General features: G+C 50.0%; 1 protein-coding gene across 1 annotated transcript; it reads right to left on the bottom strand.

The window, feature by feature from the left end:
* Window positions 1-1,192: 1,192 nt before the first annotated feature.
* Window positions 1,193-8,726, bottom strand: Cd300lb (CD300 molecule like family member b). Its single transcript, XM_004655668.3, has 4 exons — window positions 8,610-8,726; window positions 5,997-6,329; window positions 3,097-3,169; window positions 1,193-1,727 (listed from the first exon to the last, which is right to left on the bottom strand). Exons 1-4 carry the CDS (start codon window positions 8,647-8,649, stop codon window positions 1,562-1,564), a joined length of 612 nt encoding a protein of 203 aa, XP_004655725.2. The 5' UTR covers window positions 8,650-8,726; the 3' UTR covers window positions 1,193-1,561.
* Window positions 8,727-18,753: the final 10,027 nt, after the last annotated feature.

Below are 18,753 nucleotides of genomic sequence, written 5' to 3'. Positions count from 1 at the left end.
ATTTTTTAAAATTAATTGATTGGGCTGGAGAGACGGCTTAGCGGTTAAGCGCTTGCCTGTGGAGCCTAAGGACCCCGGTTCGAGGCTCGGTTCCCCAGGTCCCACGTTAGCCAGATGCACAAGGGGGTGCACGCATCTGGAGTTCGTTTGCAGAGGCTGGAAGCCCTGGCGCGCCCATTCTCTCTCTCTCCCTCTATCTGTCTTTCTCTCTGTGTCTGTCGCTCTCAAGTAAATTAATTAAAAAATAAATAAATAAAAATAAAATTAATTGTTTTTATTAACAACTTCCATAATTGTAAAAAATATCCCATGGTGATGCCCTCCCTCCCCCCACTTTCCCCTTTGAAACTCCATTCTCTCTCATATCCCCTCCTCCTTTCAATCAGTCTCTCTTTTATTTTGATGTCATGATCTTTTCCTCCTCTTATGATGGTCTTGTGTAGGTAGTGTCAGGCACTGTGAGGTCATGGGTATCCAGGCCATTTTGTGTCTGGAGGAGCACGTTGTAAGGAGTCCTACCCTTCCTTGGCTCTTACATTCTTTTTAAATTTTATATTATTTTATTATTTATTAGAGGGAGAGAATGGGCACTCCAGGGCCTCCAGCCACTGCAAAGGAACTCCAGATGTATGCGCCCTCTTGTGCATCTGGCTTGCATGGGTCCTGGAGAATCAAACCGGGATTCTTTGGCTTTGCAGGCACACGCCTTAGCGGCTAAGCCATCTCTCCAGCCCTCTTACATTCTTTCTGCCACCTCTTCCGCAATGGACCCTGAGCCATGGAAGGTGTGATTGAGATATTTCAGTGCTGAGCACTCCTATGTCACTTCTTCTCAGCACCATAGTGCCTTCCAAGGTCACTGCCATCTGAAAAAAAGGTTTTCTAACCAAAAGTGAGAGTAGCATTAATATGTGGGCATGAACATTAAGAGAAGTGCTTACTGGGCAGTTTGGTGAGCATAGTATAGACTTTTAGCCAGACAGCAGCAGACGCTACACCCCTGGGGCTCATGAAGAGTCCTGTTAAGGAAAAGGATTTTTTTTTCCAAGGTAGGGTTTCACTCTAGCTCAGGTTGACCTGGAATTCACTATGTAGCCTCAGGGTGGCCTTGAACTCACGGCAATCCTCCCCTCTGCCTCCCGAGTGCTGGGATTGAAGGCGTGCGCCACCACACCCGGCCAGAAAGAGGGTTTTTAACAGGAGAGTGTGGAGTGAGTCCCTTCTGCCCTCTCGTCGCTTCTGTCCCAGGTTTTGCCTGAGCTTTTCCGGCAGGGGCCACAGCAGGTTGGACTCCATCCTGGCAGCCCTGACCCTGAGCCAGCCCTGGAAAGGTAGGTGGGATGTGATGTCTGCTTCCTAAAGAAGCAGGAGCAAGGCCATGCAGGTGCCATGACAGCTCAGGAGGGGCCGGGGCCATGCCCTAAGCTGTGCGGAGCGGAGGTCCCGGCCTCTGTGGGCCAGCATCAGTCACTGTCCTGCTGAGGACATGGGAGGAATTCTTCCACAGCCCAGGTCTCTGAAAGTGGGGTGTAACATGGGGGTGCTCCACTTATCTCCTGGTCTAAGGAGCCGTGTCTTTGGTGAGACGTTCTGAGTTCAAATTCATTCTGATAGGCTGTCTCCATTGTTCCTTGGGGACTCTCAGAGGTGTCTTCAGCCAGAGGACAGCACCGGCCAAGATGAGCAAGGCAGGCACCTTCACAAACACCAGGAGCATGTAGTGGGTCCTGTGAGAGGGACACAGCCATTACAGATCCAAGTTCCCCTGCTCCTGTCACACTCCATCCCTTGAGCAGCCAGCCCAGCAGAGTCTGAGACTGGAGGCCCACTGCCCACTTGGAAGTTGTCCCCCACCAGGACCCTTCTCCATAGTCTCTCCATCCATGAGGGCTCTTCAGTGACCCCAGTTGATCTTTTATTATTATTATTATTTTTGGTTTTTCAAGGTAGGTTCTTGCTCTAGCCCAGGCTGACCTGAAATTCACGATGAAGTCTCAGGCTGGCCTAGAACTCACCATGATCCTCCTACCTCTGCCTCCCCAGTGCTGGGATTAAATTGTGCCCTCACACCCAGCCCCAGTTGATCTCCACCATGCTAAATTTATCTTCTGAGATTTCCCTTTGCCCACAGTAGCCCTCAGCCCAGCACACTGTGGGGACCCCACAAAGAGGATGCGTTTGCTTAGTGCTCCCCTAATGCTGGCTCCAGGATGGTAGATCATGTCCCCGGCCCTGTGCCCGTGACTTTTTGTTCGTTTGGTTTTTCACGGCAGGGTCTCACTCTAGCCAAGGCTGACCTGGGACTCTCTAGTCCCAGGGTGACCTCACACTCATGTTGATCCTCCTGCCTCTGCCTCCTGATTGCGGGGACCAAAGGCCACCACACCTGGATTTTTTTTTTTTTTTTTTTGAGACAAGGGCTCATGCGGCCTAAACTGGCCTAAAACTCACGCTGCTCTCAAGGATGATTAAACTTCTGGTCCCCCTGCCTCCACCTCCCAAGTGCTGGGATAGCAGGCAGTATTCCAATGCCCAGTCTATGTTGTACGTGTGAGGCTGTCACTCTACTCACCAAGCTCCGCCCCAGCCTGCCCCTCCCCTGCCCACGTGATTTTTTAAAAAATATTTTATTTATTTGAGAGAGAAAGAGGCAGAGAGAGGGAGGGAGGGAGAGAATGGGGTGCGCCAGGGCCTGCAGCCACTGCAAATGAACTCCAGACACATGTGCCCCCTTGTGCATCTGGCTTACGTGGGTCCTGGAGAGTCGAACCAGGATCCTTTGGCTTTGCAGGCAAATGCCTTAACCACTAAGCCATCTCTCCAGCCCCCACGTGATATTTTTTGATGTGCCAACTGAGACCTTCATCCCCCCTGGTTCCACGAGGCCATCTGGGCTTTGTTGTTGACCAACTGGTTGGGAGGTGGTACTTAGACCAGCTCTGCAGAGCAGGGACAGTGGTGGGCAGGGAATGACGGACAGTGGGCTTGGGACTTTGAGTCTGGCTGTGACAAACAGTGGCTTCTGGGGACAGAACATAGCAAGGGTTTCCAGGCTTGGCTTCCTATGCAAGGAGCCCATCCGGGGGCAGGACTCACCTTTGGTAGGAGACAGAGGACATCATCTCTTCAGGCCTGGAGGGTGACGTAGGAGACAAGGAGGCAGTTTCCACTAGAAACAAAGTCAGCAACGGGTTATTGGCACAGACCCGGGTTCATGCGAGGCTCACCATGCCACCCCCAACCCTGCCAGCCCTCACCAGGAGATTCCTTTCCTACATTAGAAAGCTGCTGCTTTTTGAATACAGACTTTTGGCATCTGTTGAGCCATCTGGCTCCCAGTAGTCACTTTCCTCATCATTTTCAGGAGATTTGAGAAGGAGAAACAAAAAAAGTGTAGTTTATTCTGGTGGAGGGGAGTATAGCTCTGTGGTCTCTTTGCACTTGCTCTTGTTGGAATCTTTAAAATCTGGTCCTTTGTATTTAAGAAATACCTGAGCTGGGCTCAAGGAAAATTCCAGAAATGATTCTGGATTAGTGATTATGGTGGTCAGGAAAAGAGGGGACTCCTGAAGTACTATGAATGAAAGTTCCAGTTTAAGGGCTAGAGAGATGGCTTAGCGGTTAAGGCACTTGCCTGTGAAGCCTAGGGACCCAGGTTCAATTTTCCAGGTCCCACATAAGCCATTGGCACATGTATCTGGAGTTCACTTGCAGTGGTTAAAGGCCCTGGTGTGCCCATTCATTCTCTCTCTCTTGTCTGGCTGTCTCTAATAAATAAATAGCAAAAATATTTAAAAAGAATTCCAGTTTAATAACTGAGTGAGAGGAATGAATTGTCTCCATGAGAAACTTTGACGCTCACTCATGGGGGTGGGCAGTGGGGTCATGCTTTCCGAGGTCAGCTGGACGCGGAGTCTTACTCATCCCCCCTTTCTGCGCCCACGGGTCTTCTCAGCTTCCCTTCTGTGGTAGTCCTGGGGAAGTCTTGTTTGAGTAACACTTTATGGACTCTACTTCACCCACGTATGGTTCCTGTGTCCCTCACTAACCCAACATCCCACGGGTTTATTCCAAAGCCAACATTACCTATCTGTACATCACCATCTGTGGGAGTTTGAATGTGGTAATTTGAATGTATGGTCCCATAGACTCAGTCACTTTTGATTAAACTTCCTGCCTTGAGCCCCTAGCAGGCAGATTTCTGCTACAGGGTTCTGTCACCGGGGTGGATCTGAGTCCAGCCCTACTAAATGTGTGGGGAGCAGGTGAGCTCTAGCTGTTTTGTGGTGTTGGGGGTTGATTTCTTTCTGCTTGGATCTATGAAAGGAGGCCATTGATAGAACTTCCCCTGGATCTGTAAGCTGCAAATAAATCCCTTGTCCCATAAGTTGTGTCTGGTTGGATATTTGTCTCAGCAACAAGGAGCTGACTACAACATCATCTAAGGACCATGTGGTTCTGTTGAGGAAGAGCTGGGTATGAATATATTTGGGGGAAGTGGGCCCAGGCCACTGCTTTTCAGGTCCCAGAAGCAGCAACAGCAGGAAGACCTTGGAGTCCCTCCTTGAAGTCTGAGGTAGGGAGAAGGTGCGGGGACAGCCAGGGAGGTTGATGTTGACTTAACAGCTGAAGTCTTCCTTACAGGTGTGTCTGTCCTACAGCCCATGGGCCACATGATGCCAGGGACAGCTATGAATGTTGCTCAACACAAAATTATAAACATAAAACATCCTTAAAACATTATGAGATTATTTTGTGATTATTTTTTGTAACTATTGTGTGGTTCTTGAGTATGGACTTCGTAGATGTCAAAAGGTGGACACTCCTGTGGGTTTAGAGCGTCCACTGTCGCCTGCATGCCTCCCAGGTCTTCCTCGTCCCTAGCTCATTCCTCAGCCCGAGAAAGCAGATGGGGGCAGCTAGGAAGAGGAGGCTCTGCAAAGTGCCTGGAGTCACCATGTTGGCGAGGCCTGGGCTGCAACAGCGACACCTCTTGGCTGCCCTGCTCCCCGTCGCCCCATGCCAACACAGTCCCAGGGCATATGATCCTGAAGACTGACAACACCCTGTATGATGCCCTGGACTCTCCCGAGGCAGCCAAGTACCACCCAGGAGGACTGCAGCGGGAGAATGCGAGCTTCCAGGGCTCAGAAGCACCAGGACTGTGCCCTGGGCCTCGAAGGGTAAAGACCATAACCCATTCCTACCCCAAGACCTGACAGGCTTGCTGTGGGTCAACTGAATACCTTGGAGAGACCTTGGGGACTGTCATGGACAGAGCTGTTGAGCTGCCACTGCACCTTTCTTTTGTCACCATTCTGAGCTACCTGTCTTGTCTTCTGGGCTCTTCATCATTTCTTTTTGGCTTTTCAGTCTGAGCATCAGGTCCTTGAGGTGCAGATGAGTTCTTACTTGGGGGCTGGGAAGATGGCTCACTGGGTAAAGCACTTGCTGTGCAAGCGTGAGTCCCCGACTTCAGACCCCAGAACCCATGTAAAGCCAGATGCAGGCCTGGAGAGATGGCTCAGCGGTTAAGGTGCTTGCCTGCAAAGCCTAAGGACCCATGTTCAACTCTCCAGATCCCACATTAGCCAGATGTGCAAAAGGTGAGGCAAGCGCAAGGTTGCATATGCCCACTAGGTGGCGCAAGTGTCTGGAGTTTGATTGCACAGTGGCTGAGGCCCCTGCGTGCCAATTCTTTCTCTCTCTAAAATAAAATAAAAAACAATATGGGGTCTTTCAAAGTTGGATGAATGCATTCCTATTTAAAAGGCCAGATGCATTAACACTAGTGTCTGCAATCTCAGTAGGTCTAGGGCAAGCAGAGAGGTGGAGACAAAAATCTCATGGAAGCTTGTGGCCAGCTAGCCTGGGGAATACAGGGGTGAACAGGAGAGCCTTCCCCAAACAAGGTGGAAGGTGGGGATGAAGACCTGAAATGGCCTTCTGCCCTGCAGATACGCACTGTAACATACCTGCACACGTACAGTCCTTACCTGGGTCAACAGTCACTATAACTTTTACCCCAAGGTCAGTTCCCCTTTTCTCAATTCCACACCAATATGTGTCCGTGTCCTCTTGCCTGAGCCTCTCCATGGTCACTTCAAACGAGTGATTTCTCTGATTGTCTCTGATGGACACCCGGCCACTCTTCCTTTCTTTCTCTGACCTTGTGGTTTGAACGAGGATCCGGCAAACATTCCAGTTTGCTCCTTGACACCACCACTTGTTGTAAGCCTTCCATCTTGGGTTATAGTGACATTTCACGGTCACTGACCCCTGCTCTGGGCCTCTCACTGACACTGGGCCCAGGATGGAGAAGAAGCATCCTGGAAAACAGAGGCCAGGGATATAGTTACCACTGGCCCAAGCAAGCTAATGTCCAGGGACTTACATGAAGTTTGACACCCCATCCACCCTGACCCACCCAGTCCCTCACATTCACCATCTCTGAGGTCCAGTCTGCCAATATCCCCTGGGTGAGAACACCCTGGTCTCTCCAGACCTCATCTCCCTAGAGCATGTGACACATCTGATTTTATGTTTTATTTTTCTTCTTATCCGCTCACTACAGCTATCTCCTCCTCTGACTCTCTGTTTCTAAGAACTGACCATTTCCTCTCTCCCTCTCTCCCTCTCTCCCTCTCTCCCTCTCTCTCCCTCTCTCTCTCTCTCTGAATCTTGAGGTAACCACTGGTAGGCTGGTAAGCATGTAACAACCTTTTTCCTGAGGAAAAGAAGTGTTCACTTTGTAACCTTTGCCACTTCCTGGGGTGTAAATGCTGCTCCCCCCATTGTGTCAGGCCATTGATGGACACAGCTGAGAAGCAATATCCCAGACCAGTTCTTGTAAGCCAGTGTTAGCTGGTTGCACATGCCACTGGGGAAGCTCAATGTATTAGTTACCTTTTCTATTGTGACAAATTACCTGACAGAAGCAACTTAAGGAAGGAAGGGTTTATTCTGGTTCACAGATTGAGGGCTAGAGTCTATCACGGCAAGAGCTGGGGGCGGGGGCAGGTGTGGCACGAGGAGCCAGAGGCAGGTGGCCACACTGCGCCCTATCCGGAAACAGAGAGATGCATGCTGGTGCTCAGCCTATTTTCGCCTTTTCCTTCAGTCCCAAGCCCATGAGATAATGCATCCTAGCTTCAGGGTGGATCTTCCCTACCCAGTTAACCCACTCAAGAAACTTCCTCAGAGATACCCCAAAATGTGTCTCCTAGGAGATTCTAAATCCAGTCAAGCTGACAGTGAAGGTTGATCATCATACCCAAGGTCCTCTCACCGACCTTCATCTCATTACTTGCTGTGCTTCCACATCAAGTAAACAAAAATGAAACAGAGCTGGGTGGGGTATCTCGTGTCTTTAATCCCAGCCCCCAGAAGGCAGAGGTACAAGAATTGCTGTGAGTTCAAGGCCAGTCTGAGATTATATACTGAATTCCAAGTCTGGGCTAGATAGAGACCCTACCTCGAAAAACAAAATGAAAAAAATAAATAAACAAAAAGGCTGGAGAGACGACTTAGCCATTAAGGCGCATGCCTGCAAAGCCTAAGGACCCAGGCTTGATTCCCCAGTGCCCACGTAAAACTGGATGAACAGGAGGTCTGTCAACTTTTCCCTTTGTGTAAATCATCAAGGAAAGATTTCCACTGATGTAGAACCCCCTATGTATAATCTTGATGTGTGTCACTGTGATAAAAGGGTGTGTGTGTGTAAGAGAGGAGGAATGTAAATTAAGTGTATGACCATTGGAAGTGTCTTGCTTCGCCTCTAGGAATGTTGGGATTAAGAATGGGGAAAGCTGGGCGGGGCGGAGGGGAGGGATGGCTTAGCGGTTAAAGGCACTTGATTGCAAAGCCTGCCAGCCCAGGTTCCATTCCCCAATACCCACTTAAAGCCAGATGCACAAAGTGGTGCATTCATCTGGAATTCATTTGCAGAGGCAAGCGGCCCTGACACACCCATGCTCTCATTCCTTCTCTCTTGTCATCCCTGTCAAATATATAAATGATTTTTTTCAAATTTTTATTAACAACCTCCATGATTATAAAAAACATCCCATGGTAACACCTGCCCTCCCCTCACTTTCCTCTTTGAAGTTCCATTCTCCATCATATTCCAACTTTTTTTTAGGAATGAGGAAGCTGGGCTCAGGTGCAAACCTGGGGCTAGGTGAGGCAGACATTCTGGGTTGGTTTCACCCTCTTGCCTTTTGCATTTCCAGCCTCACTTCTAACAGTTCCGTGCAAGTTCAGTGCTCACCTCTGCACAGATGCCTCATCCTTCCTAACCACCCCTTTGCCCAACAGGTGCCCTCGCCCCACAGTGCTCTCTGCTGGCTACAAGGAAGCGAAGATCTGCCTCCTTCTAGGGGCATCCAGTGAACGGCCTCAGATTGGTGAGCTTCCTTTCTGAGCCTTCCTTCGTGGCCAGCCCTGTTTCTCTTCCCCCTTCATCTCCTCGGGGGGCCGGTGCGTGCCTGAATGACCTGACAGAAGCCACCTGTCGTTTCCCCAGTGGCAGCGGCGGCGGCGCTCCTGGAACCCGGGAGAGAACTCGCTATCTCTTGCTCTGCTTCTGCAGCTCCCACGCCCCAACTTACCTGGGAGGCTGAGAAGGAGCAGAGCAGGGGGCAGCCACATGGTCCTGCCTTCCCGCTCCTGTCCCTCTGACCATGCGGTCCCAGCTGAGCTCTCCAAGCCCGGCCTGGGCCCTTCTGCTTGCCTCGGTCGCCTTTGCGCTTCTTACACACTCACTTCCTTTTCTAGGGTGGGTATTTCCTGCTCTCACTTACTCAGCAAAAGGGGCATCAGTTCTTTGCAGAGCTGGGCCATAGGCGGAGAGTGCCCTCACTAGGTAGGAAAGAGGGGGCAAGGGTCTGAGTGGGGCGAGGAGGGGCAGAGGAAACACGTCTGTGGATCAGTTGCTTGGACATGTACAGCTTGAGCCACAGGGTGATACCCTGTCTCAAAAGAGTACACCCCCCCCAAAAAAAGAAACAAAAGATATGAGAATTGGGCTGGAGAGATGGGTTAGTGATTAAGGCGCTTGCCTACAAAACGTAAGGACCCAGGTTTGATTCCCCAGAACCAGATGCACATGGTAGCCCCTGCATCTGGAGTTTGTTTGCAGTGGTCAGAGGCCCGGCCTGCCCATTCTCGCTCTCTCTCTCTCTCATAAATAAATAAAAATAAAATATTAATAAAAATATGAGAATTTCAAAGGAAAAGCTCCATTTTTAATGAATTGACATCATATAAAAATAAAATTAGCTGGGCGTGGTGGAACACGCCTTTAATCTCAGCACTCAGGAGGCAGAGGTAAGATGATCACCATGAGTTCAAGGCCACCCTGAGACTACAGAGTGCATTCCAGGTCAGCCTGGGCTAGCGTGAGACCCTACCTCGAAAAACCAAAATAAATAAATAAAGAAAGAAAACAAGAGTCAGGCATGGTGGTGCGCACCTTTAATCCCAGCACTTGGAAGGCATCGCTGTGAGTTCAAAGCCAGTCTGAGACTACAGAGTGAATTCCAGGTCAGCCTGGGCCAGAGTGAGACCCTGCCAAATAAATAATACTAGTGGAAAAATCAAAATAAAAGCATAAGGTAGGGCTGAGGAGACGGTTCAGTGGACAAAGTGTTTGCCACGCCAGCCGGACTCCCCGAGTTTGGAAACCCAGAACCCCTGTAAAAGGCAGGGAGTCCAGGTCAGGTGCTCTCGTGCTAGCATGACCACGGCAAGAGAGGAGGTGAAGCCTAGAGTTTCCAGGAGGCTTGTAGAGCAGCTAGCCTGCTGAACACCCAAGTGAACCAGGAATCATGGGAGACCCAGCCTCAAAAGCAAGGTTGACCATGAGGCTGACCGGAAGCTGTCCTCTCACCTCTCCATGCACACCGTGACTCAAGCACTCACACTCACTTGCACTCTTACCCCTCCACCCACGCACATCACATCACACACGTCGAAAAACTACACAAATTAAATGTAGCCAGCACAAGCAGGTGTTCAAGGAGAAAACAGTACGTTATTAAAGGGCATTTTAAAAATCTGATGTTTCGTTTTAAAATGACTTTATTTACGTGCAAGCAGAGAGAGGGAGAGCACTGAGCATGCTCAGGAACAAAGGTACCTCAAGGAAGATCAAGATCAAGAAGTGGACCTGGTTCGGCAGGGACCTGTTGGGGACATGGTGACAGTGAGCTCCCTCCCCAGAAGGAGGCGCCAGTACCTTGCGCTATTCTCTTGTCCGTTACCAGGCATGACCAGTGTGACCTTGAAGAAGGGTCCTTGAACTGTGGACCTAGAGTACGCTGTCCAGAGCCCTGGAGTTTGTGCCCCCTTGCCACCCCTCAGACCTCCACCTCTGTGGCTTCTAATCAAGCAGGCTTTCTCAGATTAATAGAAACTTGCTCCTCTCACACAGGTCACCATTTCTTCCTGTGCCCTCCGGGACGGCCCACGTGTTCGTGTTGATCTGGTCCCTGTGTGGATCCACCCTATAGGACATAGCGCCGGGGTGGGGGGCGGGGGTCACGACTGTGTCCCAGTCCAGAGGACAGCAGCTGAAACTTAGAGACCTTCAGCATTCAGTGTGAGGTTAGGGAAGGAAGAGAGGCGGAGCAAAGAGGCAGAGCCCAGTCCACCCTCCACCCCGCCCTCTCAACACACCCCCTGCCCAGACATGAGCCCTTGCTAAGAGGATGGACAGTGTCCTCTCTGGCCACGCCAGCCTGGGTGTGCACTGAGGAGGACGTGGAAGGCCCCAGTGTGCTGGTGGCATTAAGTAAGCCCCTGGCCTTCTAAGCGGTCTCCCGCTCACCGGCACCCCTGTGGCCCTGCTCCAGATCACCAGGGCAAGCTGCACAACTATCTTGCATCCAACAGGCCCCATGGCCAGACCCGGACCCAGCCAGGGCTGCCCTACCCAGCTGCGTCTTAAGGTGCGCTGTGGCAGAGTGACGCTTTCGCACGGGAGGCCTGTTTTCCTAAGCAGGAGGATCTGAGCTTGGTGTCAGGTCCCAGCCAGCCACAGCCCCATCTTTGTGTTCCTCCTATCTGCTGTGGAGAGACTCATGCAGAGAGCTTGGAGAAGCAGAGTCCCAGGATAGGGTTAACAGCTGTCACTGGCTAGAGTGAGGCTTCAAATGGGGTGGCACAGTCAGTGGGGTCCACTGTGATGGGACTCCCTGTCTGCCCAACTCACTCAGTGTACAGAGAGTACACTCAGTGCACTGCCAGCCAAGGCTATGGTCCAAACAGGCCTCTGAACAGTCCTCTAAAGAACAGGAAGAACGTTGGGCTGGAGAGATGGCTTAGCGGTTAAGTGCTTGCCTGGGAAGCCTAAGGACCCCGGTTCGAGGCTCGGTTCCCCAGGTCCCATGTTAGCCAGATGCACAAGGGGGCGCACGTGTCTTGAGTTCGTTTGCAGTGGCTGGAAGCCCTGGCACGCCCATTCTCTCCCTCTCCCTCTATCTGTCTTTCTCTCTGTGTCTGTCACTCTCAAATAAATAAATAAAAAATGAAAAAAAAAATTAAAAAAAAAAGAACAGGAAGAAGGTTCTACAGAGACAGGTCATGTATATATATATATATGCAGATTTTATATGTTATATATATTTTTAAATCCATATTTATTTATTTATTTATTTATTTGACAGAGATAAAGAGGGAGAGAAAGAGAGTGAGAGAGAGAGAGAGAGAATGGGGCACACCAGGGCCTCCAGCTGCTGCAGACAAACTCCAGACACATGTGCCCCCTTCTGCATCTAGCTTACGTGGGTCTTGGAGAGTCGAACCGGAATCCCCACAAACACCAGGTGATCACCAAGTGATGGTGAGTATATACCACTTTTATGTAGTGCTGGGGATTGAACTAAGGGCTTCTTGCATGAGAGGTAGGCACTCAATCCACTGAACCCACACTTTTTCAGAGAGATGGACTTCCGTTTTGTTTGCCTATTTTATTTATTTATTTTTGAGGTACAGTGTCACTCTAGCCCAGACTGACCTGGAATTCACTATGGAGTCTCAGGGTGGCCTCGAACTCACAGTGATCCACCTACCTCTGCCTCCTGAGTGCTGGGATTAAAGGTGTGTGCCACCACGCCCGGCCTGGCACCCCTGTAACTAACCTCTTGCTCATGCTCCATCAGAAAGCTTTGGGGTGTCCTGTAAGTGTTCATCGGCTTCTCTCCAGAAGAATTCATGCAGTTCCTAGGTGTCCCACCCTCCTGCCCTCTGGTTAGCGCCCCCACCCCCGTCTCCATTGGCTGCCCTTTACCCACCTCCCATCTTAGTCCTGCCCCTCTCCACTCACAACAGAACTTCTGTCCAAAGCTGGACCTGCTTACCTGTAACCTGTAGGAGGAGCAGAACTGAAGGCAGCCATGTGCCCAGGACCCTCGAAGTCATTTCTACAGCGGAGATGTACCTGGTACCCACACCAGGCCCAGGTCAAGACAAAAACGCAGCCTGCTCACAGAGGGTCTTATGTCCACTTTCCTACTTCTGCTTTTCTGTCCTCCGACTCCTGGTTCCCGTCTCTAGTGCAGTGCTCCAGCTGGGCGGGGCACCGGAAGCGGAGGGCGAGAGGCTGCCAGTGACTACAGGCCTTGGTGACGTTAGCTCTTATCAGCCCCAGTGACTGCACACATCTGAGGCCCTTGGGTGGGCGATGCCACCCTTCCTCACAGCCCTCAGCCGTTGGCCCTTCTGTCCGCACACTCACACAGCTCGGTGTGGTGTGGGCACTTCCTTCTTGTCAGGATGGCAGAGCAGCAGTTGGACATCACTCCTTGCCACAGCAGCTGGCACAAAGCAGAAAGAGAATGAGCTGAGCTCTGGCAAGGGGGAAGCTGGCTATAACACCCCGCCCCTCGAAGCCTATCCCCAGCCTCACACCGTCTCCAGCAAGGTTCCACCTCCTAAACTTCCACTATGTGGGGACCAAACACCCAAACCACCCAAGCCCTGAACTCACTGCAATCCTCCCACATCAACTCCCAAGTGCTGGGATTAAAAGTGTGGGTCACCACACCCAGCAGAGGGAGAGAGGAAGAGAGAGAGAGAGAGAGAATGGGCTGATCACTGCAAACCCACAGCCCCAGGCACCCGTGGTCTGTAGCTTGCTCCTGGTGTGTCTTCCAGATCATCTGCTGTGATCAGAGGACTCTCCAGGAGATGATGGAGGAGGTGCCTTCCCAGAGGCTGGGAACAAATGACTGCTGTGGGCTGGTGACATTGTAGGCAGGTTACCCAGCAGGGAAGCTGCTGTTCTTAGAATCAGACCTCCTCGTCCTTCACCTCAGCTCTGCCACTTACTGGTTCCATGATGGCTGCCAGATAGCCTCAGCCTGTTTTCCCATCTGAAAAATGAGAGTAAGTAGTTGAGGGTGGTGGTAGACGTGTATAATCTCAGCACTCGAGGGGTGGGCTGAGATAGGATTGTGAGTTCAAGGCCAGTGTGGGCCATATAGGAAGATTGTCTCAAAAAAAAAAAAAAAAAGTCAGGCTATGAAGATAGCTCAGTGATTAAAGGCACTTGCTTACAAAGCATTGATGCAGGATTTCCGGGTGCAGAGGGGTCCCCAAATTTATGAAACCCAAATTTGGATTCTGGCCCGCCTTTAACAAAGAATTGATAAAGACAGGCTCAAAAAGGGTAAATTGTGAATTATTGTTTATTTAGGGATAAATCACAAGTTGTAGGGTTTGTTTAAGGGATCTAGAAAGGAAAGCTAGAACAGAACCACAAACACGTGGAAGTAGGAAATACGTTGTCATGCAGAAACACTGTATAGTTTATAAGGCTCATTGAAGAGAAATGGAGGTTTTGGGGAAAAAACTGGAGCAGAACCACAGGCACGTGGGGGAGTTAAACTGAGGCTTTCAAGGAAAGACTGAGTGAAGTAGGGCCACAAGCAGGTGGAAGACAGAACGTAGGCAAATATGTAGGGACACTTAGAAGGAGCACCCATGGCATCTGCCAAGTGCGTTCCTGTGGAGGGACATCAAGAGGGTGAATGGCTAGGCTCAAGGAAGTATAAGAGGGAAAATATCAAAGTAGGGACCAAGAAATCCAGAGGAGAAATGAGTAACCAAGAAATTGACACTCGTGGTTACCCAGAGTTTAAAGAAATTATACAGTGCCGGGCATGGTGGCGCATGCCTTTAACCCCAGTACTCAGGAGACAGAAGTAGGAGGATTGCTGTGAGTTCCAGGCCACCCTCAGGCTCTGTAGTGAATTCCAGGTCAGCCTGGGCCAGAGTGAGACCCTGCCTCGAAAAAAAAAAAGAAAGAAAGAAAGAAAGAAAGCAAGCAAAGAAAAGAAAGAAATTACACAGGTAGTGGCCTAGAGTTAGGGAAAATGCCCATTTGTACATTTACACCACCATCTGAGGTGGAAGAAATATACATGTGTGGTAGCTTCAGAGACCAGAAGAAAATCATGTGTGTAATCAAAGCAGGAGGTCACCCCAGACTATAAAGCAGAAGCAGGGGCAAGCAGAGCGTTCCCCCAGACCAAGAATCAGTGTCATGCTCTCCTCCCACCCCAGCCGGGCTGGATGGGAGAGCAGCTAGGCTCACGCGTGTCCCTGTGGCACAGCCAAGAGAGGCAGAGCCAGAAAGGGTCAATCCTCTTCCCTCTCATCCTGTGGATTGTCATTTTCCTTTTTTTCTGGCTTTTTTTTTGGCTAAGGTCTCACTCTAGCCCAGGCTGACGTGGAATTTATTGTGTAGTCTCAGGGTGGCCTCAAACTGACAGTGATTCTCCTACCTCGGCCTCTGAGTGCTGGGATTAAAGGTGCATGCCACCACACCTGATACATTTTCCTTTTTGAATGTTACCAGGTGTGGTGGTGTGAATTAGATGTCCCCATGAACTCAGGTGTTTGAATGTCACCAGGTGTGGTGGTGTGAATTAGATGTCCCCATGAACTCAGGTGTTTGAATGTCACCAGGTGTGGTGGTGTGAATTAGATGTCCCCCATGAACTCGGGTGTTTGAATGTCACCAGATGTGGTGGTGTGAATTAGATGTCCCCATGAACTCAGGTGTTTGGATGTCATCAGGTGTGGTGGTGTGAATTAGATGTCCCCCATGAACTCAGGTGTTTGAATATCACCACATGTGGTGGTGTGAATTAGATGTCCCCATGAACTCAGGTGTTTTGGATGCTTGGTTTCTAGCTAATGGCGATTTGGGAGGTGGGGCTTTGTCAGAGGCCGTTGTTGGCGGTGGGCTTAGGGGTGTTATAGCCAACTCCCCTTGCTAGAGTTTAGCTCACCTCCTGTGGTTGTCCACCGCTGTGGCAGAGGTGATATCCAGCGTCTGCTCATGCCATCTGTTCCTTATCATCATGGAGCTTGTCCTCAATACTACAAGCCAAATAAACACTTTCTTCCCACAAGCTGCTTTTGGTCCGGTGCTTTGTCCCAGCAATGAGGTGAATACAACATCAGGGAGACAGGAGGCGGGGTCCATCCTTTAATGCTCTCGAAGCCTAATTTCTCCCACCTACAACGGTTGGATATTTGTACAGGTCAAGAGAAAGGCCCGTAGTGTCAAGTCCTTTGAGATACTTCCAGGTTCCCGAAATGCACCTTGGAAGTTGTTACCCATGCACCATAGGCGTCCTTGGCCAAACTAACAGCGGTCTATGGCTTAGGTAGGTGGCCACTGGAGTCAGTGGCAAAAACAAGTAACTAAAAGCTAGCAATGCTAGAGGATTTGTTCTGGTTTTCTCTCACCTTCAGGTGTCCCCCATAAACTTATGTCTTCTGAATGCTAGGTCCCCAGCTGGTGGCAATTTGACAATTGAAGCCTCTTAGAGGCAGTGTATTGTTGGGGTGGGCATATGGGTGTGACAGCCAGCTTCCCCTTGCCAGTGTTTGGCACACTCTCCTGTTGCTATTGTCCACTTTATGTTGGCCAAGCTGGGATGCCCACCCTCTGCTCATGCCATCATTTTCCCCTGCCATCATGGAGCTTTCCCTTGAGTCTGCAAGCCAAAATAAACCCTTTCCTCCCACAAGCTGATCTTGGTCAGATGTTTCCTGCCAGCAACTTGAAGCTGACTGTTGCAACATATCCTTTCCCATGATGTATCTGATTTAAAAATATGTTTATGTATTTGAGAAACATACAGAAAAAGAGCAGAGAGAGGTGGGGAGACTAGGCACTTCAGGGCCTCCTGCCACTGCAAATGAACTCCAGATGCATGTGCCTCTTTGTGCATCTGGCTTATGTGGGTGCTGAGGAATTGAACCCAGGCTGTCAGGCTTTTATAAGTAAGTGACTTTAACCACTGTATCTGATTTTAAACATACGTATGTCTGTAATTGTCAAGGTTCTCTAGAGCAACATAAGTCATAGAATGAATATGTACTATAAAAGGGCATTTATTAATTGGCCTACAAAATACAGGATGAGCAGTTCAGTAATGGCTGTCTGCAGGCCGAGGACCCGGTAGCTGCTCAGTCCAGGAGGCTGGATGCCTCATCAATCCCAAATTGGCACCGAAGGCCTGGAGGAGGCCTGGAGAGCGACTGGTCTTCAGTACACACCGGAAGGTTGAAGACTTTGGGTTCCAGTGGCTGTGAAAGATAGCAGCAACAAGGTAGATGCCCTCACCTTATCTCTTAGGCCAAGGCAGGAAAGAAACCTGCTTTTCCCTGACACCTTTTCATATGTAGGGTACCACCGGGACAGCTGCCTACTATGGCAGAGGGTCTTCCCCCATTAGGTCTGGAATTTAGAAAACTACTCAGTTTCTTTTTTGGAGCTCAATGTCTTCTTAACATCAACAAGAGAGTGGCAGGGTTCAGAGCAGATAGATTGGGGAGGGAGCTCTGAACCCCCCCTGCGGAGAAGTAGGAAAGGGAGGGTCTTACATTGCCTTGTATGGGGTGGTTTCATGAGGCATCTGCTTCTTGTGAGGTGGGAATCTTACTGAAGCCACACCGACACGGGGTGTTACTTTATTTTGGGAGTTCATATATAAACCCCAAGCCCAAGCTTATGTCTGCTTTTTAAAAAAATATATATTGATTTATTTGTGAGAGAGAAAGAGAAGCAGATAGAGAGAAAGAGAGAATGGGCACATGCTAGGTCCTCCAGCCACTGCAAACGAACTCCAGATGCATGTGCCCCCCCTTGTGCATCTGTCTTACATGGGTTCTGGGAATTGAACCAGGATCAATTAGGCTTTGCAGGCAAACACCTTAACCACTAAGCCATTTCCCCAGCCCTTATGTCTACTTTTTACCAAAGAATCAGATAAACCAGACTGAGCAGGATGGTTATTAAATTATTATATTTATTCAGATGTCAGGAGGGGTGAGGGAGAGTCCGTGGATCAAAGAAGGGGGAATGGCAGGGATGGTTAGTCTGAGAACCAAAGGGTGAGGAGTGGAAACATCCACGTAGTCTAAGGGTCCATGTTTATCCTTTCCTACCCTGGCAACAAGTAAGCTTCCAGGGTGGGGAAGGACAGAATGCCACCCATGTTGAAAACCTCAGATGCTGAAAGACGAACAGCCGAGGAGCCATAAAAGAAGGAAAAGCCCACCGCAAGCCTCATGAGTAGCCAGGCTTTTTATTTTGGGTCCGGGGCTGAATCCAGAAGAAGTCAGTACACCGGGGAAGGGAAAGGGGCTGGGCCCGAACTCTGCACGCACGGGAGTGACCCCAGGTGTGCAGCGGCTGCCACCGACAGTAGAGTGAACATGCGAGGTAATGTCCCCTCTCAACAAGTGTGGGCTTTGACCTCTTGTTTGGGGTCTACCGGTGCTAGCTCCTGAAAGAACTATTTCTTCCCACGCAGGTACCGGAGGGCTTAGGAATTACCAGAACAGGTCTTGAGTTTAGGATCCCAGACCCAGCCTGAGTTTACTTACAAGGGGGGCGGGGGACAGAAACAACTCTTTGGAACCTCAATTTCATAATAGAAGAGAGCTTTCTCCGGTGGCTGGAGCAGGACCAGAGGTGGGGGAGAGTGCAGCGCCTTCTGAAATATATTTTTTTAAATATTTTATTATTGCCGGGCTTGGTGGCGCACGCCTTTAATCCCAGCACTCGGGAGGCAGATGTAGGAGGATTGCCATGAGTTCAAGGCCACCCTGAGATGACAGAGTTAATTCCAGGTCAGCCTGGACCACAGTGAGACCCTACCTCGAAAACCCCCCAAAAAAATTTATTATTGATTTACTTATTTATTTGACAGAGAAAGAGGGAGGGGGAGAGAGAGAATGGGTGCACCAGGGCCTCCAGCCATTGCAAATGAACTCCAGATGTGTGTGCCCCTCTTGTGTATCTGGCTAACATGGGTCCTGGGGAATTGAACCTGGGTCCTTTGGCTTTGAAGGCAAATGCCTTAACTGCTAAGCCATACTTCCAGCCTTTTTTTTTTTTTTTTCTAGGTAGGGTCTCACTCTAGCTCAAGCTGACCTGGAAAATCACTATGTAGTCTCAGGGTGGCCTCAAACTCATGGCGATCCTCCTACCTCTGTCTCCTGAGTGCTGGGATTTAAATGTGTGCACCACCATGCCCGGCTCCTTCAGAAACTTTTACAACCCTCCATTAGTCCTTCCCGGAAATGCCTCACAGACCTCCCCAAGAGGCACGTATCTTACTTGATTCCTGACCCAATCACGTTGACAATAGAGATTAACCTTCACAATGTTCAGTCATGCATAGCCTTATGCTGGTAAGTAGCAGATTCTTTCTGAAAGTTTACTCAGAG

The sequence above is a fragment of the Jaculus jaculus genome, chromosome 9 (genome assembly GCF_020740685.1).
Source record: "Jaculus jaculus isolate mJacJac1 chromosome 9, mJacJac1.mat.Y.cur, whole genome shotgun sequence".
Lineage (NCBI taxonomy): Eukaryota > Metazoa > Chordata > Mammalia > Rodentia > Dipodidae > Jaculus > Jaculus jaculus.
This window is presented reverse-complemented; position numbering and strand designations above follow the sequence as displayed.

Bases quoted from the DNA above. Each gene is read 5' to 3' on its own strand.
- Cd300lb (XM_004655668.3), bottom strand. From the start codon at position 8,649: ATGTGGCTGCCCCCTGCTCTGCTCCTTCTCAGCCTCCCAG. The intron at 6,330-8,609 runs GTAAGTTGGGGC...TCTGTTTTCCAG, and splicing joins GCTCCTTCTCAGCCTCCCAG to GATGCTTCTTCTCCATCCTG. The intron at 1,728-3,096 runs GTGAGTCCTGCC...TCCCTCTCACAG, and splicing joins TCCTCTGTCTCCTACCAAAG to GACCCACTACATGCTCCTGG.